The sequence below is a fragment of the Carcharodon carcharias genome, chromosome 4, assembly GCF_017639515.1.
Source record: "Carcharodon carcharias isolate sCarCar2 chromosome 4, sCarCar2.pri, whole genome shotgun sequence".
Lineage (NCBI taxonomy): Eukaryota > Metazoa > Chordata > Chondrichthyes > Lamniformes > Lamnidae > Carcharodon > Carcharodon carcharias.
Window position 1 is genome coordinate 51,934,514 of NC_054470.1, and position 25,345 is coordinate 51,959,858.

Sequence of the window (25,345 nt, forward strand, 5' to 3'; positions counted from 1 at the left end):
TTAGTTTAGTTTTATAAAAACCTCTTCAGACTCAGTGGTCTTATTCTAACTGAATTCAAAACCTGCATCTCGAAACATACAAACAGCAAAAATTGGTTATGACAGTTGTTTCAAGTTTTCCTCTGGATTTGAACAACTCAGCATTTACCACTGGCTGTATCATAATACTTAAGTTTAAGGCACTAGTTTCAGATCCAAGTTTCTCACCCTCAAAATGAATGTGAAATTCTATCATATTATGCACTCTTGCCAAGGGGTTCCTTTACTATGAGATCATTAATTAATCCTGTCTCACTGTATGTTCCAGGTCTAAAATAGCCTGTACCCTGGTTGGTTCCAGGACAAAAGCAAAATACTGCGGATGCTGGAAATTTGAAACCAAAACAAAAATAGCTGGACAAGCTCAGCAGGTCTGACAGCATCTGTGGAGAGGAATACAGTTAACATTTCGAGTCCGTATCAAGTTCTGATGAAGAGTCATATGGACTCGAAACATTAACTATATTCCTCTCCGCAGATGCTGTCAGACCTGCTGAGTTTTTCTAGCTATTTTTGTTTTGGTTTCAGGACATGTTGTTCTAAGGAACTACCCTGAATACACTCTCAAGTCTACATTTGGCAATTTGATTTGTCCAATCCATATGAAGATTAGAATTGCCCACAATTATTGCAGGAACTTACTTACAAGCCCACATTATTTTTGATATATACTCTGTCCTACAGTGTAGCTACTGTTATGGAGCTTATAAATTGCCCACGCCAGTGACATCTTGCTCTTCCTATTTTTTATCTCCTCCCAAAATGATTCTACATCTTGATCTTTTGAGCCAAGATCATTTCTCACTACCACACTGATCTCATCCTTAATTAACAGACCTACCCCAACAGACTTACCCCAGCAACTCACAGATGCTGCCAGGCTTACTGACTTTTTCCAGAGCTTTGTTTTTATTTACCCCAACCCCTTTTCCTTTCTTCCTATCCTTCTGAAATGTCAAATACCCTTCAATATTCAGTTCCCAGATTTGGTCACTCTGCAACCATGTTGGATTTTTGCTCCTAAGTGGCGTGTGCAAAGCCAGGAAATTTACCAGCTTGCTGCACCCACCTCAGGAGAAAGTGCCCTGAATTGCAGGATCCTCATTTTGGGCTGGGGGTGGGGCGGATGTGAGATGGAGTCGGTCACAGGGGCTACAGATGCCAAGGCAAACTGTTTAAAAGATCTGCTTTGGTTCTGTGACCTTGTCTCAGTTGTTTTCGTAAACATTAGGTCCTCTAACCCTCATCTCTCACACCCCTCATCTACTCATGCCCATACGTGCCAACTCATACCATCCCATGCCCCCTACCCACCCCAAATGGCCTCTCATACCCGCCAAAACAAAAACAGAATTGCCTGGAAAAACTCAGGTCTGGCAGCATCGGCGGAGAAGAAAAGAGTTGACGTTTCGAGTCCTCATGATCCTTCGACAAAACGACGGGTCATGAGGACTCAAAACGTCAACTCTTTTCTTCTTCGCCGATGCTGCCAGACCTGCTGAGTTTTTCCAGGTAATTCTGTTTTTGTTTTGGATTTCCAGCATCCGCAGTTTTTTGTTTTTATCTCATACTCTCCATGCCAACTCATGATTCCCCACCCAACCACATGGCCCTTATAACACCTATGCCAACTTAGTGCTAACTCATGCTAACCAATGCTCACATCCATCCCTATAACCCTTATTGACTCTATGCCAACTTTGTGTCAACTCATGGCCTCCCACCCAGCCACATGCCGGTTATATCCTTGATGCAAATATACATAGTCAATATATTTAAATTATCTCAAATACTTAATCCACTATAAAAATAAACATGTGTACTCATAGCCCCACATCAAAGACAGCTAATTCTTTAATAACGTCTTTGAGCTGTGAATCAAACTGTGAACTTACCACACTTAGCCACTCTTCCAACCCATGTGATAATGATAGGTTGTGGAAAGCAGTGAAGCATAAATAATGCTATAATGATATCATTTAGGATTATGTCAACAAACAGCTATTGAAGCTCCTAGAACAGATCTTTTTTCAAATCTCATAGACACAGGCAGGCAGTTATTTCAATTTTTAAAGGACCGACTATTTAAATAACTCAACAGCTTGACAGTTCTACCTATCTCATCTATCTTTCAAGAGCATTGATGTCTACTCCAAAGATATGTAACTCACACACTGCCGGATAAGGCCCTTGCTCCATTGAAAGTAGGGTCTGTTTGAGCTTAGCACCGAGTTCAAATGGTCTTGTTGAGCTTGGGTTTCATATATGCAAGAGTTGCTTCCCAACCCCGATCCCCCCTCCCTGGAGGAAAATGGTTTCTGCTGGATATGAGGGTGGGACGTCTGTATCCGGTTTAAGTCTGAATGTCTCTGTAATTGCTATCGTACCAGACCCATTTATTTGTATTTGTACAATCAATTCATCTATCTTGTTACAAATGCTACATGCAATCAGATAAAAAGCCTTTAAATTTGTCTTTTTACCACTTTTCCCTACTCTGACCCTATTTGTTGGTGCACTCTTAAGATTGTTACACTCTGGTTTTCATTAGATGTATCACCACTCTGCAGTATTTCCTTGTCCTTTTTCATTAACTTTCCTCTCAATATTTAGTTTAAAGGCTCCCTATACACAATTCACTAGGACACTGGTCCTAGTGCGGTTCAAGTGAAAGCCATCCCAATGGTACAATTCCATTTTTCCCTAGTACCGATGCCAGTGTCCTATGAATTAAAACCAATATTTGAGCCAAGCATTCAACTGTCTGATCTTATTTACCCTATGCCAATTTGCTTGTGTCCCCGAACCTTTATGGTTCTGCTTTTCAATTGAGCCCCTAATTGCTCATACTCCCTTAGCAATACCCCTTTTCTAATCTTACCTATGTTATTGGTGACTGGATGGTGACAGTCCAGTGACAGGTAAGTGACTTGCTTAAGTGGACCAGAACAACTGGATTCTTCCTCTCCCACTCCAAGTTCCTCTGCAGCAAGGCACAGGCGTCCTTAACCTTGCTCAGTCAACAAAACCTTCGGGACTCATGCTCTCGGCTGCAGAGAACAGTATCTGTCCCAAACATTAAGATAAAAGCAAAAACCTGCGGATGCTGGAAATCCAAAACAAAAACAAAAATACCTGGAAAAACTCAGCAGGTCTGACAGTATCTGCAGAGAGTAACACAGTTAACGTTTTGAATCCGTATGACTCTTCAACAGAACTAAGGAAAAATAGAAAAGAGGTGAAATATAAGCTGGTTTAAGGGGGCGTGGGACAAGTAGAGCTGGATAGAGGGCCAGTGATAGGTGGAGATAACCAAAAGATGTCATAGACAAAAGTGAAGCTCAACGCAAACTGGAGGAACAGCACCTCATCTTCCGTTTAGGCACTTTACAGCCTTCTGGACTGAATACTGAGTTCAACAATTTTAGATCATGAACTCTCTCCTCCATCCTCACCCCCTTTCTTCCAATAATTTATATAGATTTTTCTTTGCCCACCTATTTCCATTATTTTTAAATGTATTTCCATCCATTGTTTTATCTCTGCCTTTTAGCCTATTTCGATCCCCTCCCCCCACCCCACCCCAACTAGGGGTATCTGTACCTTTATTATCACATTCCTTAGATAATATCACCAGCTTCAACACCTCTTTGTCATTTTGTCTATGATATCTTTTGGTTATCTCCACCTATCACTGGCTCTCTATCCAGCTCTACTTGTCCCACCACCACCCCCCCCTTAAACCAGCTTATATTTCACCTCTTTTCTATTTTTCCTTAGTTCTGTTGAAGAGTCATACAGACTCGAAACGTTAACTGTGTTCCTTCCTGCAGATGCTGTCAGACCTGCTGAGTTTTTCCAGGTATTTTTGTTTTTGTTTCTATTCCAAACATGCTGTCTCCTATAACTATTACATTCCTTTTTATTCCCTCCAGTTGTATTTGTCCCTGTATGTCAACGCTGTGGTCAGTGTGCTCATCTTCCTTGCAATCCTTGCTCTCATCCACATAGCCTTCAAGAACCTTGAATCTGTTGGACAAGCGCTGAGGCTCCTCCAGGGCTCCTTCTGGATTCCCATATCTGCCTCACTTGTAGTCACACCCTCCTGTCCCTGACCATGGACCAAATACGAAGTACCTAGCCTAAGTGGTATAAGTGCCTCCTGGAACAAAGTGTCCAGATAACTTTCTCCCACCCCGGTGCATAGCAGTGTATCTGCACAGTAGAAGGCACAAAAAAGATTCCTGAACTAATGTGGAAACAAAGATTCTAGCGAGGATGAGGAACTTGAAGAAATCAGTATAAGTAAAGAAATAGTACTGAGAAATTAATGGGACTGAGTAATGACAAAACTGTACCTGAGGACCTGAATCCTTGGGTTTTAAAAGAGATAGCTTCAGAGATAGTGGATGCATTAGTTTTGATCTTCCAATATTCCTTAGATTCTAGGTGAATTCCCAAATATTGGAAGGTAGTTAACAAAACCCCACTCTTTAAGAAAGGAGGAAAAGTGAAAATGGGGAACTATAGGCGAGTTAGCCTAACATCAGTAAAAGGTAAAATACTAGAATCTGCTATTAGTAACAGGGCCCTTAGCAAATCATAATATGATTAAGTAGAGTCAACATGGATTTATGAGAAGGAAATCGTGCTTGATAATTGTTAGAATTTTTTTAAGGATGTAACCAGTAAGATGGATAAGGGGGAACCAGTGGATGTGTGTTTTTGGATTTTCAAAAAGCTTTCAAAAAGGTGCCATACAACAAATTATTACATAAAATTTGGGGTCAATGGGATTGGGGGTAATATATTAGCATGGATTGAAGATTGGCTAATAGACAATAGAAAACCAAGACTAAGAATAAACAGGGCATTTTAGACAGGGCATTTTGGCAGGCTGTAACTAGTGGGATGTCAAAAAGACAAATACTACCACCTCAGCTATTTACAATCTATATTAATTACTTAGATGAGGGGACCAAGTATAACATGTCCAAGTTTGTTGACAATACAAATTTAGGTGGCAAAGTGAGTGGTTAAAAAAGATTTCCAAGTCCTAAACGTTGGTAGAAATCAAATCAGGTAATCTCTATACAAACAACAGCGATCTGTGCAGTTGAGTGCACTTTAAAATATGCTTCAAATGACCATTTCTTTCTAATGAGTTTAACACTTTACAGTACTTACATTTTTGTGTCTAAATTATCATCGAAGTCCTGATTTGAAAACTATAATAAAGGCTCTGCTTGCTTTAACCAGATGTCTAGCCTGTCTTTCTTTGTTAAGGCCCCGACTAAAACAGTGGCAGTGGCGTAGGGAGTAAAAACGGGGCAATAAGTTTAGCATTATGATTTTTTGGGAGGTACTGCCCTACTTCCAATGGGCAGAGGCCCTCAAAATCAGGGCCAACAAATCCTAAGTTGTCCTTAGTAAAAGAACCAAATAAATGTCTTAAGAGTAATTACAACGACATAAAAGTCAAATTTAGAGAAGCAGCTCACAACAGAAATGAACACTATTATCAACTGCAAATTTTCATTCTTATGGAGAACAAAAAAAAACAAAATTACATCATTTGCTTCAATATTGTCATTATTTGCTGCATATTTTGTTGGTTTAGCAATGCTTTAGAAAAATCAATTGCAGATCTCTAAATTATTTTTGCTACACCTTTATGTCCCTGAGACTTGATCATTAACTCCAACAAAGATGCCAGACTGAAACTCATTACCAAGCCTCGGTCGATGTTGCTCTTTAGCTGCCAGCTATGAAGGACACCAGAGCACAATCTGGGGAAGTGCATCCATTTTACTTGGTGTCTTTCCTAAGCGTGCTTGCTGAAATTGGGATCTCACTTAGGGGAATTATAGATGTGAACATATGTCGTATTAAATTGACTGGTAACAAATGCATATCTACTGCAGGTCAGAATCATTTGAAAGAAGAGAAAAATTAACACATGATTGAAGGGTAAAAAGAATGACTCCTGTTGCTATGTTATCACAATAAACCTGTGTATTTGTAAAGCAAAAGAGTCACATTTTCTACTAAATCAGATTAACATTTTAGCACATGGGCCAGGAAAATGATCTTAAAATTATTTGAATTTTTACACAGAGAAGGCAGGATATGGGGCATCTGCTATCCTGAAGGGTCATAATTTAAGAGAGAGGAGAATAAAGAATTTATTCAGGTGACATCTGTGCACAAAAAAGTTCATCTGAATCAAGAATATCTGTTGCATATCTTTAACATAGAGCTGTATTTGGGGGAGGGGGTCTGGATTTGGAGCCAGGATTGCAGTCTGTGTAAAAGTCTGGGGCAAGCCTACCTCCACGTGGTTGTCAGGCCGTTAATTAGCTCGAGGCAGGATTCTGGGAGGAAGTTCTGCCTCTGAGAGCTGCCAGTCAATCAAGTGATTGGCAGCTCTCTGGTCCCAGCACAGCAGCCAGACCCTAAAGAAGGTATGCTGTGATGGTGCTGGACTTCAAAGGTAAGCCCTGGGTCTTGCTAGGGCCAGGCTTTCAGGCCCCAGAAAGGGGTGAGGGGGTCTTGGATAGAGCACGAAGGAGGGGAAATGTGAGGGTGGTAAGACCTTGGGGAGGTCTCTGATGAGCACAGGGGGCTCATAAAGGAGGTACTCCCATGTCCGCCACCAGCCAAGCAGTGAAGCCTGCCGGGCTGCACACGTGGGCCTCTCCCACCGTGGCTTAAACCCCACCGGTAGCAAGAAAATGCATTTAAGGGCCTCACTTGTCCCACGGGCAGGCTGGCGTCTTGACGCTTCCCCCACCACTGGTAAAATTGCAGCGGAGACTGGAGGGTAGGCAGTGGGAACAGCGCCCATTGCTTGCGCCGAATCTTACAGTCCCCCTGGCCCCAACCGCTTCCTCTTCACCATGGACGTCCAATCCATCTACACCTCCATTCCCCACCAGGATGGTCTGAGGGCCCTTAGCTTCTTCCTCGAACAGAGGCCCGAACAATCCCCATCCACCACTACTCTCCTCCATCTGGCTGAACTTGTTCTCACGCTGAACAATTTCTCCTTCAACTCCTCTCACTTCCTCCAAATAAAAGGTGTGGCTATGGGTACCCGCATGGGCCCCAGCTATGCCTGTCTCTTTATGGGGTATGTGGAACATTCCTTGTTGCAGTCCTACTCCGGCCCCCTTCCACAACTCTTTCTCCGGTACATCGATGATTACTTCGGTGCCGCTTCATGCTCTCATCGGGACTTGGAAAAATGTATTAATTTTGCTTCCAATCTCCACCCCTCCATCATTTTCACGTGGTCCATCTCTGACACTTCCCTTCCCTTCCTTGACCTCTCTGTCTCAATCTCTGGTGATAGACTGTCCACCAATATCCATTACAAACCCACCGACTCCCACAGCTATCTCGACTACAGCTCCTCACACCCCGCTTCCTGTAAGGACTCCATCCCATTCTCTCAGTTCCTTCGCCTCCGTCGCATCTGTTCCGATGATGCTACATTCAAAAACAGTTCCTCTGACATGTCCTCATTCTTCCTTAACCGAGGTTTTCCACCCACGCTCGTTGACAGGGCCCTCAACCGTGTCCGGCCCATCTCCCGCGCATCCGCCCTCACGCCTTCTCCTCCCTCCCAGAAACATGATAGGGTCCCCCTTGTCCTCACTTATCACCCCACCAGCCTCCGCATTCAAAGGATCATCCTCCGCCATTTCCGCCAACTCCAGCATGATGCCACCACCAAACACATCTTCCCTTCACCCCCCTTATCGGCATTCCGTAGGGATCGCTCCCTCCAGGACACCCTGGTCCACTCCTCCATCACCCCCTACTCCTCAACCCCCTCCTACGGCACCACCCCATGCCCACGCAAAAGATGCAACACCTGCCCCTTCACTTCCTCTCTCCTCACCGTCCAAGGACCCAAACACTCCTTTCAAGTGAAGCAGCATTTCACTTGCATTTCCCCCAACTTAGTCTACTGCATTCGTTGCTCCCAATGTGGTCTCCTCTACATTGGAGAGACCAAACGTAAACTGGGCGACCGCTTTGCAGAGCACCTGCGGTCTGTCCGCAAGAATGACCCAAACCTCCCTGTCGCTTGCCATTTTAACACTCCACCCTGCTCTCTTGCCCACATGTCTGTCCTTGGCTTGCTGCATTGTTCCAGTGAAGCCCAACGCAAACTGGAGGAACAACACCTCATCTTCCGACTAGGGGCTTTACAGCCTTTCGGACTGAATACTGAATTCAACAACTTTAGGTCGTGAGCTCCCTCCCCCATCCCCACCCCCTTTCTGTTTCCCCCTTCCTTTATTTTTTCCAATAAATTATAAAGATTTTCCTTTTCCCACCTATTTCCATTATATAAAAAAAACCCACTAGAGCTATACCTTGAGTGCCCTACCATCCATTCTTAATTAGCACATTCGTTTAGATAATATCACCAACTTTAACACCTATGTGTTCTATTGTACTATTGTCGCTGACATCTTTTGATGATCTGCTTCTATCACTGCTTGTTTGTCCCTACAACCACACCCCCCCCCACCTCTCTGTCTCTCTATCTCTCCGCCCCCCACACACACACCTTAAACCAGCTTATATTTCAACTCTTTCTTGGACTCGAACTCAAGTTCTGTCGAAGGGTCATGAGGACTCGAAACGTCAACTCTTTTCTTCTCCGCCGATGCTGCCAGACCTGCTGGGTTTTTCCAGGTAATACTGTTTTTGTTTTGGATTTCCAGCATCCGCAGTTTTTTTGTTTTTATCTTACAGTCCCCCTGCCTGCCAACTTGCCACCAAATGCTGTAAAATCCAGCCCGTTCTGTAGATGTCGGCACATATGTTGAAATTTGAATACTTGAAAAATCCCTCCAAAAAGAGGGGTCAACTTATGTGCTGAGTATAAAAGTAAATAGCTGGCCTGGATGTGGGTGGTTGCTATTTTGTTGTTCACCACATGGGGTCTGCTCTGTGTGGGTGTGCCTCTGCAACACAGCCTGTTTCACCTGTTTTATCCCTTGCACCCAGCTGTAAGGTATCAGTAAGTAAAGAATCCATTTGTGGGGTGTAAAACTGAGGATGACTACTAATATGAGTGTAGAGTGTTGTGTCTGAAAAGGGAGGCTGACTCATAAGCGAGTATATGCAAAAAAACATGGGCCAGAATTTTTCCCTCATTGGGTGGGTTCAACGGGGCGGTCGGGAAGGAGACTGCCGTCTGTGATTGGCTCCGCACCATGATTTTAAGTGGGTGGGCCAAGTAAGGCCCGCCCAGTGTAAGATGTGGCTGCGGAATGAGCGAGAAGGGGTGGGCAGGGGCCGGATCTCAATGTCCTCCGGGTCCAATGGCGACCCGGCGGCCAATTCAAATCCAGCCACAGCAGCCATTCAAAGGCTGCCAGTGAAGGATGTGGACCTTGTGGTGGAGTGTTGTGGGTGGACATGGCAGGCAGGAGGGCAGGTCGGTGGGGCAGTTGGCCCCGTGTTTCTCTGATGAGTGTCTCACTGTCCTCCTGGAGGAGGTGGCAGCACAGAGAGAGCTCCTTGTCCCCAGGGATGGGAGGAAGAGGCCCCCAACACCTCACCAAAAATGCCTGGGAGGAGGTAGCATCCAGGGTCAGCAACCATGATGTGGTGAAGCGCACATGGGTGCAGTTCCGGAAGCGCTTCAATGACCTCCTGCGATCAGGAAGGGTGAGTACCGTGATGGCATGGGTCATTTAGCACATAAGTTAAGAGCTGCCCATCCTCCCCTTGGACCTCAGAAGTCTTAGAGTGGCAAATGTCAATGAGGCAGCGTTTGGGCAAGAGGGTGAGCCCTGGCAGCTTGGACTGAGCAGCTCGTGGTTCCAGGGTCATGAATAGGCTGAGCCTGCGAGGTATTCCTCAGGTAGGGTTGGCCAGGCTGCAATGGCAATGTAGGTACAGGGTGGATTAATCAATGCTTCTCTGTCCTTTCAGAAGAAACCCCATAACAATACAGAGAGATTGCATACAGGCAGTTGACCACCCCACCTACTCATCCTCATTCGATATGAGCAGGGGGCCCTGGAGCTGAAGAGGCCCCTAGGTCAACCAGCCGCGGTGAGGTTGAAGTGCCACAGGGAGGTAAGAGTGCAGTGCACTGAGGTGAGAATATCTGTAATTGCAACCATTCCACTGTAGTCTCTATGTTGATGTGAGCCTCGAACATGGAATCCCCATTGATAATGGAAAGACGGGGCACCCTGATCCAAGTGACAGGCATGCACAGTAACAGTAGAATGACTTCAACTAATGGCCTGTCCTTGTTTTTCCTTTCAGGCTCACCAGCAGCCCATCAAGGTGAGGAGCCTGAAGGCCCACCACTGACCCCAGAGGACAGCAACCATCAAAACGCACCTGCGTCACACCTGGCTCTCAGCCAGACAGGCACCAGCACAGATACCAGCACCTCGGTGGGCACTAGGTCGGCGACTAGTATCTTGGTGCACATTGGTGAGGACATTTCACACTCGCTTGAAGTGCAGGCGGAGGCAGAGAGTGCCCAGGGAGCTGGCAGTCGAAGGACTGCTGGGGACCAGGAACATGCTCAGTCGGTGGCTAATGATGTGCTTCTGGAGTTGTCCCTGAGGCAAAGCGGATCCTGGAAGTCCAGCAGGGTGTGCGGGAGGATCTGGTGGAGATACATGAGGGAACGCGTGTCATAGTCTCCGTTGTGGAGGAGTCCTTGCAATGGCCGAGTGCAATGCCTCCTCATGGAGAGAGTGGCAACTCTCATGGAGAGGCTACGCCAGGAGCTGAATCAGGGCTTCCTGGGGATGCGCTCGGACCTGCAAGCCCTCACACCAGAAATGACCTCAGGTGGTCAGTGTCAGTGTGGGAGATGGATTGGGCACCCAGTATCCCAGCTAGGTGTCCATCTATCAATTGCGAACAGGGAGGTCCAAAGCGACATCATGTTGGTGCACCTGTCATCTCTGCGGGCTCCACTCAGGGCGGACCGGATGATGGCAGCAGCTCTTTCGCCCCTCTGCCAGTGACCATAGCATCCGATGAGGCTGCGGTGACTGGGGAGATGCCAGCCGTGGCACTGACTGTTCCCTCCCAGGCAAGGCCAGAACAGACTCCAAGGGCCAGAAGACGCCAGCCAAGGTCATCAGGGCCAACATGAGAGCAGAGTCAGCAGGCTGTCTCCAATGCCGGTGCCAGCGAAGGGGGAGAGCAACTGGACGCAGCACCCACAAGCAAAAACTTAAATGCACCTCAAGCACAACACGGGCTTATCACTGGTGATATTTGTTTCCTCCGCTTTTACGTTAAATGTTCATTAGTGTGATGGATAACACCTCTTAATTTCATTTGTGTTATTTATGCCAGGCACCATGTCATTAAATGTGTTTTTGTACAACAAGCCTCTCTATGCTTCATTTGTTCTGCAGGTGTAGGGGAACCCATGATGTTATGAGTGACTTGTTTCTCATTGAACTTTATTGAAATGGCACATAGTGCATGTTGTTCAGTAAGCAAATGTTCCTGTCAGGAATCGAGTATGGAGCCTGCAGCCCTGGCATGTGGTGGTGGTTCATCTTTGGTAGGCTAGCTGAAGGAGTGTTGGATCAAAGCATCCCAGTTGTCCCTGCCACTCAGGAGGTTGCCCAGGTCAGTGTCTATCCCCTCAGCATTCTCCTGACCACGCTCGTCCTCAGACTCACTACTGGACTTATCGTCTGTTGCTAGAGCAGCTGCGTCAAGATCTTCTTCCTCCACTGCGTCCCCCCTTTCCAGTGCCAGATTGTGGCAGCATGCACCCACTATCGATGACACACGATCTGGGTGGGTATTCGAGTCTGCCCGCTGAACAGTCCAGGCATTGGAAGCGCATCTTGAGAGTAACTACGGCTCTTTCTCTACCACCGCCCTTGTGGAGCCATGGCTTCTATTGTACCACTGCTCGGCCTCTGTTCTTGGATGGCGGAGAGCCATCATGAACCACCTTTTGAGGGGACAGCCCTTGTCACCCAGCAGCCATCCATCCAGCCGAGCTAGAGCACTGAAGAGCCCCAGCACCTGGGAGTGTCTCAGGATGTAAGCGTCAGGGGAGCTGCCTGGGTACCTTGCACAGACTTGCAGAATCTGCAACTTGTGGTCACACACAATCTGCATGTTCATGGAGTGGAATCCCTTCCTGTTGATGAAGGCACCCAGGTTGCCCGCTAGCACCTTGATGGCCACATGTTTGCAGTCGATTGCACCCTGGATGTGGGGGAGCCCAGCAATTGTTGCAATATCTCTGGCTCGCTCAGCCTGGCTGGCCTCATCTGTGCGGTAGTGAATGAAAGTCAATGCACGCCTGAACAGAGCATCTGTCACCAGATTGACACAATTGTGGATAGCTGATTGGGAGACTCCAAAAAGATCACCCACTGACCTCTGGAAAGAGCCGGAGGCATAGAAGTTGAGGGCCACTGTGACCTTCAGTGCTACTGGCATGGGGTGTCCACACACACAGGTGGAGCTGATTTCAGGCCCGATCCTCTGACAGATGGAGGTCACTGTCTCCCTTGAGAGGCGGAACCTCCTTCGGCATTGCACCTCAGACATATTGAGATAGCTGCATCACTGCCTGTAAACCCTGGCAGCAGGATGGTGGCATCTTCTGCGGCCCCTTCCGCCTGTAATTTCCTGTTGGCCCTGCATCTCTCCTCCCACAGGTCGCTCCCCGGAAGGCTGAATAGGGATACCTTGCTTCCTCCTTCCTCGGAGGAAGTGCCTCCAGCGGAGACCACAAACCTCATTCCCAGGGTAAAGGAAGGCTGTCTGATACCTGGAAGGACCAAAGTGGTATGAATTCTCCGGAGTCCTGAACTGAAGCCTCTGATTTCTGTCAAAGCAGCTCTGAAGCAAAATGAAGATGTCCTGTTCACACAAGCAAGCAGCAGCAAGTTATAAGCTAAAGTACAAACTACTTGCATTAGCGAGCCGACTGACCCACCCCTCTTATCCTGCCCATGGATGAGATTTTTGAAAACGTGGCCTGCCCGTTGTGCCCATGCGACGGCCTGAAAATCGCACGGGCTACGTAAACTCCAAGGCAATTGGTATCTCAAAGGCCTTAATTGGCCTGTTAATTAATGGTGGGCGCACCTCTGTGTTTATCGCGCACCCACCTAGCGAAATATCGCGAGGGTGTGCGTTAATGTCGGCACTCTCAGCCGACGTCAACGTGCTTTAATTCTTGCTCGGACATGTCAAGTGCGCACCCACATGCTGACCTAAAAATTCTGCCCATGATTTTTGTGGCTGAAAAAATGAGGTAATCTTATATGCTAGGTTGACTTAAAGACCTCAATCAATGGTTATTATTTGTTTCTTTTTTGTATTTTAGACTAAATTTGCAAATTTAGAAAAACAAACAACTTGCGGCAATACTTACTAGGAATAGGTCTAAGGACGTCTGGAATAAGGATTTCCACCAGAGCCTGGTACATTACATGATCGCAGGTACACATCCACTTGAGGACGGAATCATTCTTGCACAGAGCAGTGAGCTTTGCCTTCGGGAGTCTACCTTCTATCTCATTCTCACTGCAAGAGGACAGGTGTTGAATCAAATCAGTGTTTATTAAAATATGATAAGTGATAGATTTTCATCTGCAATTGTATGATAGATTTTATACCCCTATCAGGCCCAATTTAACATGTGGCAGCATCAACAGTAAGTGATTTCCAAACTAATTTGAAATTTGTGACAGTGGGGCATATTTTAACTTGCCAGGACAGTTGGATTTCTGTGTAGGTGGCAAGTTAAAAGAGCAGAAACTGCAGAGGGATCAGGAAGCTGACCTGTATTATTAAAATGAGTCCATAGGTCTAATTTTAGGTGAACCTTAGGACTTCTGGTTTTGGAATGTGCTTCACCTACCTTGGGCCCTAAAATAGGCCAAAATTAATTGTTACTTCCCCCAGTTTAATATAACTGACCAAGTCATGAAAGCCAAATATACCTGAGTAGAAACTTGCCTGGTTTGACTGATAGTAGTCCCATCCGTTGAAGTTGATGGACTATAATGCCAGAATGTTTGCCATAGTTTCTCAATTAGGCTAAACTGAAGATTCACTACTACATCCAGTATTGCCTATAAAGTAACAAAAGCACTCTGTAAGCAAAAGCTATAGTTCCATCAACAAATGCAGTTTAAAAGATTCATTATTCTTAGCAGCTAAAATAGTCAAACTCTGCTTGGGGTCAAAGTACTTAAGGCCATCTCTGACTTTTAATGAGATACTTTCGATATTAAAACTTTTACATTACATCATGTGGATCAGTGGGGGTATGAATGTTAATAAGTCCATTTGAAACTCTTCTGTCCATTATTCTAATGGAAGCTTTAACTGGCTTAAAATGAAGATACTAGTTTAATTATTTAATATTTACATTTTAAGGCTTTGGCCAGGATCTTCTGGCCCTGGCTTGGCAGGTCCCGCCGCTGCATATGTGGCAAGCTAGCCAAAAGTCCATTGACTTTGGCGGGACTGGAAGATCCTGCCGGTGGGCGGGGCCAGAAAATCCCACTCTTGGTTACTGTGGGAACATGGGTTCGCATTTTTTGTTCACATCTTTGTTTGTGGGATCACCGCACAATGAGGTAAAACATTTTTTGCTCAACAGTGGTACTTTGTGAAGGTGAGAAATTGAAGGAATGTATGAAGGTCATTCATCCGTGTCTGGGAAATGTTGACCTATCATTGTGTTTACACATGTAATAAAGTGATTGGGAGAGTTTAAGTGGACCATATAACTATGGTAACAGAATGAATAGGAGAGGCTGAGGTGGGCTAAATGCATCTTCTTAGCTCCATGTCGTTACATTTAATGCCACTTTGTGTGTCTGTTGATTTATTGTGATTTAGTGGGAGTATGCATGAAATGTAGAGACAGAAGGTTGAATTGGTATAAGAGTTTTGAGTGAACCACTGTATGCTATAGTTATACTGGATTGTGGAGAATGATGTACCTGAGTTCTCATAATGAATCATGAGCTCAATGAAGAATTGTGTGGTCATACTGGAATCATGTAGTATGATTTACCTAAGTACTCATGTTGGATCATGTAACATAAGCCTGATAAAGACCTGATTCTGCAGTTGTTACAACTGATGTCTGTGTACTCTGGTGTTTAAAGTAAGAAAATGAATTAGAACAAGAAAGAAGTCTGACAGTTGCCTAAACCAAAACTCTGAAATGGAGAGTGGATGTTCTCTCCAGAAATTTAATTCTCAATTTCATTGTACATTGGTCAGACATATACGGAAACCCACTCAAGATTAGCTAAGAGACATTAAAAAGGATATAGTCGACAGGTCTGGCAGCATCTGTGGAGAGAGAAACAGAATTAACATTTCAGGTCATGACCTTTCATCAGAACTGGGAAATGTTAGAAAAGTGATAGCCTTTAAGGTGGCGAAATGGTGAAGGGTTGAATCCAACACCCCGTCCCCTTACCAAGATACATTTTCACGTAAGTGCAGGAGATGTAACATCTCCCCTTTTACCTCCTATCTCCTCATCAAGATCCCAAACACTACTTCCAAGTGAAGCAGTGATTTACATGTACTGCTTTCAATTTGGCATGCTGTATTCGCTGATCGCAGTGAAGTTTCCTTTGCAATGGGGAGACCAAATGCAGAGTGGGTGACTGCTTTATGAAACACCTTCGCTCAGTCTGCAAGCATGACCCTGAGCTTCTGGTGGCCTGTCATTTTAATTCTCCATCTTGCTCTCATGCTGACATTTTTGTCCTCAGCTTACTGCAGTGTTCCAGTGAAGCTCAACACAAGCTTGAGGAACAGCATCTCATCTTTTGATTAGGCAAATTACAGCTTTCCAGATTCAACACTGAGTTCAACAATTTCAAACCTTAACCTCTAACACACCCCCATTATTCCCCCCCACCCACCCCTTTAGTCTAATTTTCTTTGTAGGTTTCGGTCATAACCTTGTTTCTCTTGGTTCATTTTGGATGGCAGCTGCTCATGATTCTGCTAATCACACCTCTTCTGGACCCATCCATTGTTTCTAGAACTGACCGATTACTACTCTCTTTGGATATTCCTACCAACTCTTATGTCATTTCATGTCTCCTGTCTTCTACCCAATCACAGATCCTTCCCTTTAGTTTTTTTTTCTTCACTCTCCCCCATTTCACCTTCTTAAAATCTATTACATTTCCCAGTTCTGATGGAAGGTCACAACTTGAAACGTTAATTCTGTTTCTCTCTCCACAGATGCTGCCAGATCTGCTCAGTATTTCCAGCATTTTGTTTTTATTTCCTATTTCCAGCATTCACAGTATTTTACTTTTGAAAAGTAAGTAAGTCTGTTTTATGATTATGTTTTGCATTAGTAAAGATTGGGCAAAGTTTAATGTGAAATTGAGACCATAAAAGGATTAATAATTTATTTTTGAATTTTGTATGTTAATTTAAAAAAAAATAAATTAAAGGTCCTGAATTTCTTACCTCACAGTGCTCTCTATAAAGAATCTGCAGTGTTCTGATATCCTCAAGAGTGATGCCATCCAACAATGGACCATCTCCAACCTCAAGCTCTACAAATTCAGGAAGAGCACGAGAGGCATCTATCATGAAAATAGATCAAAACAAAAATTATTAATACTGCTCATCTGATAAGACAAAATCTTGCATGACTTACTGTCATCAAAAGACCTTTGCAGTTTTGTGAGTAATGGCTAATAATAAGCAGTCAAGAGCTTAGGAATTTTGTCTTTTTGTCATACAGTTCATTCATATAATATTAATTATGTTTTATTCATTTGTGGGATGTAGATGTCACTAGTAAGGCCAGCATTTATTCTCCATCTCTAATTGCCCTCAAGAAGGTGGTAGTGACCTGTCTTTTTGAACTGCTGCAGTGACTGTGGTATAGAAATGCACAGTGCTGTTAGGTCTCGAGTTCCAGGAATGGCAATATATTTCAGAATCAGGATGGTGTGTGACTGTGAGAACTTGCTGGTGGTGGTGTTCCCATATACCTGCTCCTCTTATTCTTCTATTTATTCTGACTGGGTTCAGCTGTGGAATGTTGCATGGTAAAACAGTTTGCCAACACTCAATGTTCATACAGGGAGAATGGCTACTTGGTAGGATACAGGAAGGGTGCTGGCACTGCTGGAACCGTACCTATCCCGAGGAGTAGCTTCAAGACAGAAGAGAAGTTAAGAGATAACTGGAGGAGGGAAAAGAGGTTCATTTGTTTAAAAAATAAAAAACCCTAAACTACAAAAATCATAATCAGTTAAAATAAAACCATTTTTAAAAAGAGGTTGGGTCCTTACCTGCTTGCAATGTTTACAAATTTCCCCCATGTTGATTCTGTATAGCTGATTTGAACCAACTGCAAAGCCAGGAAATAACAGTGCAGTATAATTTGTAAACACTGAGAGTGTGTGAGAGTTGAATAAAGATAAATTTACTTTAAATGCAATATTGATAAATAAGCACAATCTTTTAATTAACTTTAAAACTGCTTTACAGTAAACAGGAATATTTTTCAAAGTAAAATTATGGGTAATTATTTGGGGTCACAAAAGTGATGAACGTCTGTGATGGTAAATGGAACATTTTCCAATCACCATAGAATCAGAAGCAGTTTAAAACTTCTTCTAATGTCCCTGAACAATGTGACTTAACCCCAACACCCATAACTGTAATGTGCTTTTGTAACATTTCTATAGAGACAGTGTCTTCTCATCCCATGAGTTCTGGATTCAAAACCAGAAGTGAAAGAGTGTGCTGTGCCATGACATTAGTGCAAAATACTTTAAATATTGGAAAGACTGAATTGCCATTGTTTTTGGTCCCTGCTCAAAACTCCATTCCCTACCTATCAACTCAATGCCTCTCCCTGGCAACTATCTGAGATTAAGTCATTCTGTTTACAACTTTGGTGTCACATTTGACCCCAAGATGAGCTTCTGACCTCATATTCGTGCCATTTCCATCTCTCTAACATTTCCCAACATCTCCCGGTCTTAGCTCATCTGCTGCTGAAACCCTCATTCATGTCTTTGTTACTTCTAGACTCGACCATTCCAACAGACTCCTGGCTGGTCTACCATAATTTACCCTCCGTAACCATGAGGTCATCCAAAACTCTGTTGGCTGTGTCTTAAGTCTCACCCCAAGTCTCGTTCCCCTATCGCCCCCATTCTCACTGACCTATATTGGCTCCCAATCAAGCAATATATTGATTTTACAAATCTCATCCTTGTTTCCATGGCCATGCCCTTCCCTAGGTCTGTAATCTCCTGTAGCCCCACAACCCTCCAAGATATCTGTGCTCTTCTGATTCTGGCCTCTTGTACATCTTTAATTTTAATTGTGCCACCATTGGTGACAGTGTCTTCAGTTGCCTAGGCCCCAAAACTCTCCAAATCTCGCTTTCCTCCTTTAAGAGGCTCCTTTGGCCTACTTCTTTGACTAAGCTTTTGGTGATCTGAACTAATATCTGCTTATGATGCTTGATGTCATGCTTTGTTTTATAATGCTCCTGTGTAGCAACTTGGGATGTGTTATTATGTTAAAGGTGTAATATAAACGTAAGTTGTCATTGTTGTTAAGAAACCAACTTCTGGAAACAAGTGATCCATGTCTCTTTGGAGATAGTAGAAATAGGTGGTCGACTGTGGTGTAGCCAGTAGCATGCTCTCTTGAGTCAGAAGGGTGATACTCCAGTGCAGTACTAAGGGACCATTGCACTAGGGAAGGTGTCACCTTTCAGCTGAAATATTAAACTGAGACAGCGTCTGCCATCTTAGTTGGCTGTAAAATATCCCATGGCACTGTTTCATGAAGACCATGACAATTCTCATTGATATCCTGGCCAACAGTTATCTTTCTACTGACACTTCAAAAAAAATCCAGTTCATACCAATATTTATTGTTGTTTGGGGGAGCTTGATGTGTGCAAATTGGCTGCTTGAGATTTGAAATGAGAGTGACTACACATTTAAAATACTTAATTGGCAGTAAGGCATTTTGGGTTGCCCCAAAGTGTTTTTTCTATTCTTTCATGGGATGTGGGCATTGCTTGCTAGCCCAGCACTTATTGCCCACCTCTAATTGCCCTTGAGAAGGTGGTGGTGAGCTGCCTTCTTGAACCATTGCAGTCCATATGGTGCAGGTACCACAGTGCTGTTAGGGAGTTGCAGGATTTTGACCAAGTGAGAGTGAAGGAATGGCGGTATATTTCCAAGTCAGGATGGCGTGTGGCTTGGAGGGGAGCTTGCACGAGGTGGCATTCCCGTGCATCTGCTGCCTTTGCCCTTCTAGATGGTAGAGGGCGCGAGTTTGGAAGGTGCTGTTGGAGGAGCCTTGGCAAGTTGTTGCAGTGCATCTTGTAGACAGTAGACACTGCTACCACGGTATAGCAGCGAGGCCAGTGTTTGGTGCCTGAATTGCTTGTGACGCCCAACGGGAAAGTTTAGCAAGTTCAGGAGACGGCCAAGAAGTTAAGTGAGTTTTAGTTTTCAAATGTTGTTTTGTGGATCAGGAGGAATAGGAATGCCTTTCGAGGCATCACAGGGATTCTCTGAGCCTTTCTTGCCCTGTGGTAACGTATCAGTTGAATATCAATGAAGTGGAATCCCTGGTGATTGTCAAAGACTGCTGGCTGATCTGTGGGAGCTTAATTGACATGAGTGCAGTGTATTACTCTATGTACCTGTGGGAACCCAGTCACTGCAGCATGTAAGAGCTGGCAATATCTGCCTGGCCTAATCATTAGCAGAGTGGACAATAGTGAATGGCCTTGGTAAAGATGGCATTGGACGCCTGGAAAATACACTGATGAGCACGGATTGTTAAATCTTGCAGATGTTACCAGCAGATCCCTGGAAAGGGCCAGAAGGTGAAGAAATTCAGGGCTGTGGTGACCTTGATGGAGACTGGCTATGCATGTCCACCCGGCCCTCTAAGGAGATCGTGTTCCAGGAGGCTCCAAATATCAGCAAAGACCTGCTGCGACTGCCTGAACCTCCTAAGGCACTGTTGCTCCGTTACTTACGTCGTGGAAGTTGATCCTGTCTGTCAACCCTGTGCTGAGGACATCATCTCCTTTGAGCTGGATCTCTGTAGCCATCCCCTCTGACCTGTGGAGTGGCATGCAGTTGAGGAGAAGGCAGCTGCCACTGGTGTTGCTTCTGCTGCTTCTGGTGCTGTTGCTTCCTAGTTCCTCATTTTATACATATCACTCCAAATATTTGCACCTGGTTCTTTATCTTCCCAAATGCAGTAGAAATTTCTAGAATATTTTATTTGCAGATGTACACAACACAAACTTACCTTGAAAGCTGCAAATGATAATCAACATTACAAATTTACTGAAATTTCTCAGTGGAGCTTACCAAGGAACTGCTGATGGTGTTGACTCTGTGCTACAATGGTTTGCTCTGCAGAGTTAGGAATCTGTTGGCCACTTCCTGCGAAGCCATCTCCCATTCCATCCAACTTCTGCATAGGTTTATATCTAAGAAACAATATTACTGGTATTTCAAATTGTAAACACTAGATTAAAAGAATTAGGAAAATGTGAAATTCCCAAGGTTCCCACCTTGAAAAGGAAAACAAGAGGGAAAACAAATTCGAGCCTCAAACCACAAAAAACTTTAAATCTTTCTTGTGTGTAATGACAACATGGACATACATTAAGAATATAAGAACAAGAAAAAACATTCAGCCCTAAGATTTAGATCCAATCTGAGGGTGAGTCAGGGAGTGGGAGGTTCTGCGAGAGGATGGGTCAGAGAGGGGGAAGAGGCCACAACTCAGAGGGTCGGGGAGGGGGTGGGACCACAATGCTGTTGGGGAGGGAGAGGACCTGCAATGACCGGGAGAATCAGGGAGCAGGCGGTTCAGGAAGCAGGATCGGTGGTAGGCAGGAAGTACTGAGTAGAAATTTATATTTTTCTTTTAAAATAAAATAATTTTAAAACTATAAAAGTTATTTCATTTACTAATGTAGGGATCTAGCAATGTAGAATATTATAACTTAAGAGGGTATAATGTTTTAATACTTGTTTTTTTTTCTTACAGGGAAGTTCCTACAGAACCTAACTACAGTTTTAACATTGATCCCAATGGGAACCAATGATTCACTTAAAGTCATGGTTTTCAAGAATGCAACCACAACTTTAAGTGAGGACTTAGTGCATTGGCAAAAAAAAAAATTAACAATGAAAGACTTATTAACAGACAGAGGAACAAAGGGATCTCGGAGTACAAATACACCAATCATTAAAAGCTGCACTACAGGTTAGCAAGACCATAAAAAAAACAAACTGAGCACTAAGCTTTATTTCTAAAGGAATAGAATTGAGAAGTAGGGAAGTTATATTGAACCTGTATCAAATCTTGGTTAGACTACACTTAAGCATCCTACATGCAGTTCTGGCTGCTATATTGTAAAAAGGATAATAAAGGCACTGGAAATGGTGCAGAGAAGATTTACAAGGATGAAGCCAGAAACACATGGCTATACAAATCAGGAAAGGATCGACAGGTTGGGTGTTTTTTTCTTGAATAATGAAGGCTGAAGGGTGACTTCATAGATGTCTTAAAAATTATGCAAGGTTTTGATGAAGTGGATGGAGGGAATTTTTCTTCTTGTGGGGAAGAAGGCTTTGCACACTTGTCGTTTCCCGTGCTTCGAGTGGTCAGAGATGTAGCAGACCGTTGAACTCACCCAGGAAGAACAAGAAACTTTTGCAGAATTCAATGAGGTAGAATATTTGGCTATAAATTGTACTTGGGATTGGGTATAATGAGACATGTATATTTTTATTTGCTTGTGATTATGTTTTCCGTGTAGAGAGCTGCGGGTGTGTGTGCGCCCAGGGTTAATTAAACAGGGAGAAGGTTGTCTCTGAGGTCTAAGTGAAGAAAGGTTAAAGGTGTTAGTTTTTTGCATTTGTAATGAGAGGTTATTTTGGGTTTGTGCTACAAGTAAATAAGTTGGATCTGAAATTTGCATTTTGAGATAAGCTGGGAAATTGTGTTGCAGCTGCTGAATTTTAAAAGGGAGTTCAGAGGTGACAGGGAACATTTCCATCTTACAGGGGTTCCATGAGCAAACAGGGGAAGGTATATTAAATTTTATGACAAAGTAGAGGTGAAATAGTAAACATGAAAGATTTTTATATTTGGAGAAGTTAAATTTCAAAGCGCAGGAAACGACCGGCGCGTGAAGCCATGCTGTTGCAGCAAGTCCCTGAACTTTTCCAAGCTGGATCGGGTGGCTAAGCCACTCAAAACATCAGGTGCATGAAGCGGATAACTACTCAGCCTGCCACCACACCAATGCAGCAACTCCCTAAACACGCTAGTAAGTTTGTTCACTCATTTAAAATTCTTGCATGGCCCACTAAAAAACTTCCGGTTTTCGGACACTGCCATTTTTCAGGTAGTCGGATTTGTGGTGCTATATCTGTAAGGCCATTTTCTCTCTTGCTCCTGCTTTTAAGACTATATGAGTTTTTAGATGTGAGGAACAGAATTTGCTGTCAAGATAACGGCAAGGCAAATGGCACTCTGTTATCCATGAGTAAATAGTAAAACAACTTAGATGCACAGATGCGCGGTTAAATTTGAATATCCAAAAAAAGTTGCTTATCCCCAGCTGAAGTTACGCCTGGACAAGCCTGAACCCAGAGTGGAACCGAACGTGATAGATTCTAACTTTTATTTGTTTGGTTAGATACGTGGAGAGTAGCTGGCTATTGAACAGAGGCCCAGGAGTCAGCTGATGAATTTTTAACAAAAGAATAAAACATTTATTCAACAAGAAAAGATTAACTATATTACAATACTCCTTTACCTACAGTTGTACCTTTATAGATATATACAGATTTGTAAGGATAAAAAAAGATAAAAGCTATCCTATACTTTAATGAGCACAGTAAGTATCTAGTCCACGTAAATCTATAGCATTCTGAAACCAAGTAACAGATGTCACCTCAACCAGATGCTATGGATCTCTCTTCAACTCTCCCCAGACACGGTGAGTCAACCAGTCTCACTGAATTCTATCCCTCGCTCGAGGGTTTCCACTCTCCAAAACTTTGCCTTGGAATCTTCTCCCAAACTGACATTTCCTCTCAGACACCTTCCACAAGGTTTCACCTCCAGGGTTTCGAACTATCCTTCTGATGTTCCTCTTCCCTGGGTCACCACATGCATCCAAGCTGTCTTCCATACACTTTTTTTCACCAACTCAGCCTTAACAGTATACCACTGCTTCACATGCTCATAGCAAATAATTACAGACCTTCAGTTGTCTCTTTGAACCTGCTTGCAAGCTGTTCTCACTTTAAGTCTGAAGCTTTGAGCCTTTCACTCTGCCCCTCACTCTTAACGTCACTTAATAGGACCTTTTCCCAGGTCCTGTCCTTCCTTTGCATTGCAACCCCACTATCTGTACAAAAAAGAACATCTCATCCTTAGCCTCTCTGTTGTTTTAGGAACTTGCATTTTCTCATGACTTACCCATTAAAGTTGCCACAGATTGTTAAGTCTTGTCATTACAAGTGTAGGTACCCTTCTAGCAACTATCAATCAACTTCTCTGGCAATGAAAATTAACAAGTTTGAGTTTCATTCTTTTAGGTTTTTAATTTTATGGGGGGATTTTAAAGTAAGAAATTTCCATTTGAGGACAATGGAACATGAGATGAAAGGGGAAAAAGATATTTAAGGAAAAGGACATTTAACTATAGAGAGTTATTGTGGGGAGGATGCCACTGAAAACAGTTTCTGTGTGCTGGATGCTGCGAAAGATTTAAATTGAACAAAGCTACTCAGTGCTAAGCCAGGAAAGTCTTTGTTTTAGGAAACTGGTTGTTTCTGAACTTCCTTTGGAGTTCCACATCAGAGTGGAAGTGACTAAGAAGTTGTGAGGTGTACCTTTATTAAAGTTACAACAATTTTTTGACTTGGGTAAAATTTACTGGATTCTTATGGTTAACAATCTATAAGGGGTTGTTACCAAAAAGATAGCTTAATATTGTACTTTTAACAAAACATGCTTTTTCGGGGGCTGTTTTGTAAGACTGTTTTAACTGCGTAATTTCTATCTTGTGTGCTTAAATATTTTTTCTTTTTAGTAAATCTTTTAATTTTAAAAAATCTAAAGTTGTTACTGGAGTTCTGCGCTTTTGAGGTCAGTAGCTCTTCCTCCTCGTCTTCACAATAAAAAAAAAGGTTTATGATCAGTGAGAAAGACTTCACTCTGGTGTCTGGCTTAATCAGCAATAATATCCCTGTGGTCATAACACAGGAAATACGTTTATCCTTGCTACAGGATTGAGTTTTGATGTCATTAAGGCCACCCAAATAGAAGCCCAGAGGCTTAAATTCAAACACTTCACTTGATTCCCAAAAGCCTTTAAGATCCATGGGCACTGACTGCCTTCTTGCAGCTGGTCCAAGTCCTTTCAAAATGAGCTATTAGAGTACTGAAAATCTTGCATGAATAAAAAAGAACAAATAATTTTCAGTTACAACTGTCTTTAACATCATTTCAGAGTTAATGTTTCGAGTCCAATATGACTCTTCTTCAGAACTGATTCCAAAGATGTCATATTGGACACGTAACGTTAATTCTGTTCCTCTCTCCATACATCCTGCCAGACCTGCTGAGATTTTCCAGCATTTTGTTTTTATTTCAGACAGCCGGCATCTGCAGTATTTTGCTTTAATTAACATCATTTCAGTTTGATTGATCTTTTCCCATTTTAAACAGTGTATGCTTATGTAGGGAAATGGGGGAGGCATGAAAAAGTTATGGGTCTGAATTTTTCGTTCGTCGGACATGCATGATTGGCCGGCCCAGAAGCGGACAGGAAATGGGCCTCTGGCCACAATCGGCCCCCAAGTTAACGGCCAGCCAGCATGAAATGTATACTGAAATGCTCAGCACTGCTGAGGTGGGGGCGGGAAGAGGGAGGGCGCCATCCTAACTGAGGGTGCGGGCGAGCGTTTCTAGTGAGCTCCCTGAAGGCAGGCAGCTTCCCCAGGGAACTGCAGGCCTCCACAGAATAAAGGAAACAACAAAAATGCTACAAAATATGCCCATGCAGCATTATCAACCACCTGAAAACATACCTCATAAAAAAAGTCCCCAGATATCTCTTTTTATTTTATTTCCCGCCCTGGACCAAGGTTTGTGCCAAATTGTAAATGCTGCCTGGGAGGAGAATGGTCAATCGTAAATGTGGATGGGCCACGTAAAATTGCTGTTAATTGCATCATTA

The 25,345-nt window shown here is 43.6% G+C and overlaps 1 protein-coding gene across 1 annotated transcript in view; it reads right to left on the bottom strand.

Moving 5' to 3' along the window:
* Nucleotides 1-25,345, bottom strand: part of rfx3 (regulatory factor X, 3 (influences HLA class II expression)) — a 466,745-nt gene that overhangs the window by 74,819 nt on the left and 366,581 nt on the right. The window contains exons 13-16 of the mRNA XM_041185706.1: nucleotides 20,445-20,566; nucleotides 16,540-16,658; nucleotides 14,041-14,156; nucleotides 13,454-13,605 (exon numbers count right to left, since the gene is read on the bottom strand). Of these exons, the coding sequence (XP_041041640.1) occupies nucleotides 13,454-13,605; nucleotides 14,041-14,156; nucleotides 16,540-16,658; nucleotides 20,445-20,566 (509 nt within the window). The remainder of the gene's footprint in view (nucleotides 1-13,453; nucleotides 13,606-14,040; nucleotides 14,157-16,539; nucleotides 16,659-20,444; nucleotides 20,567-25,345) is intronic.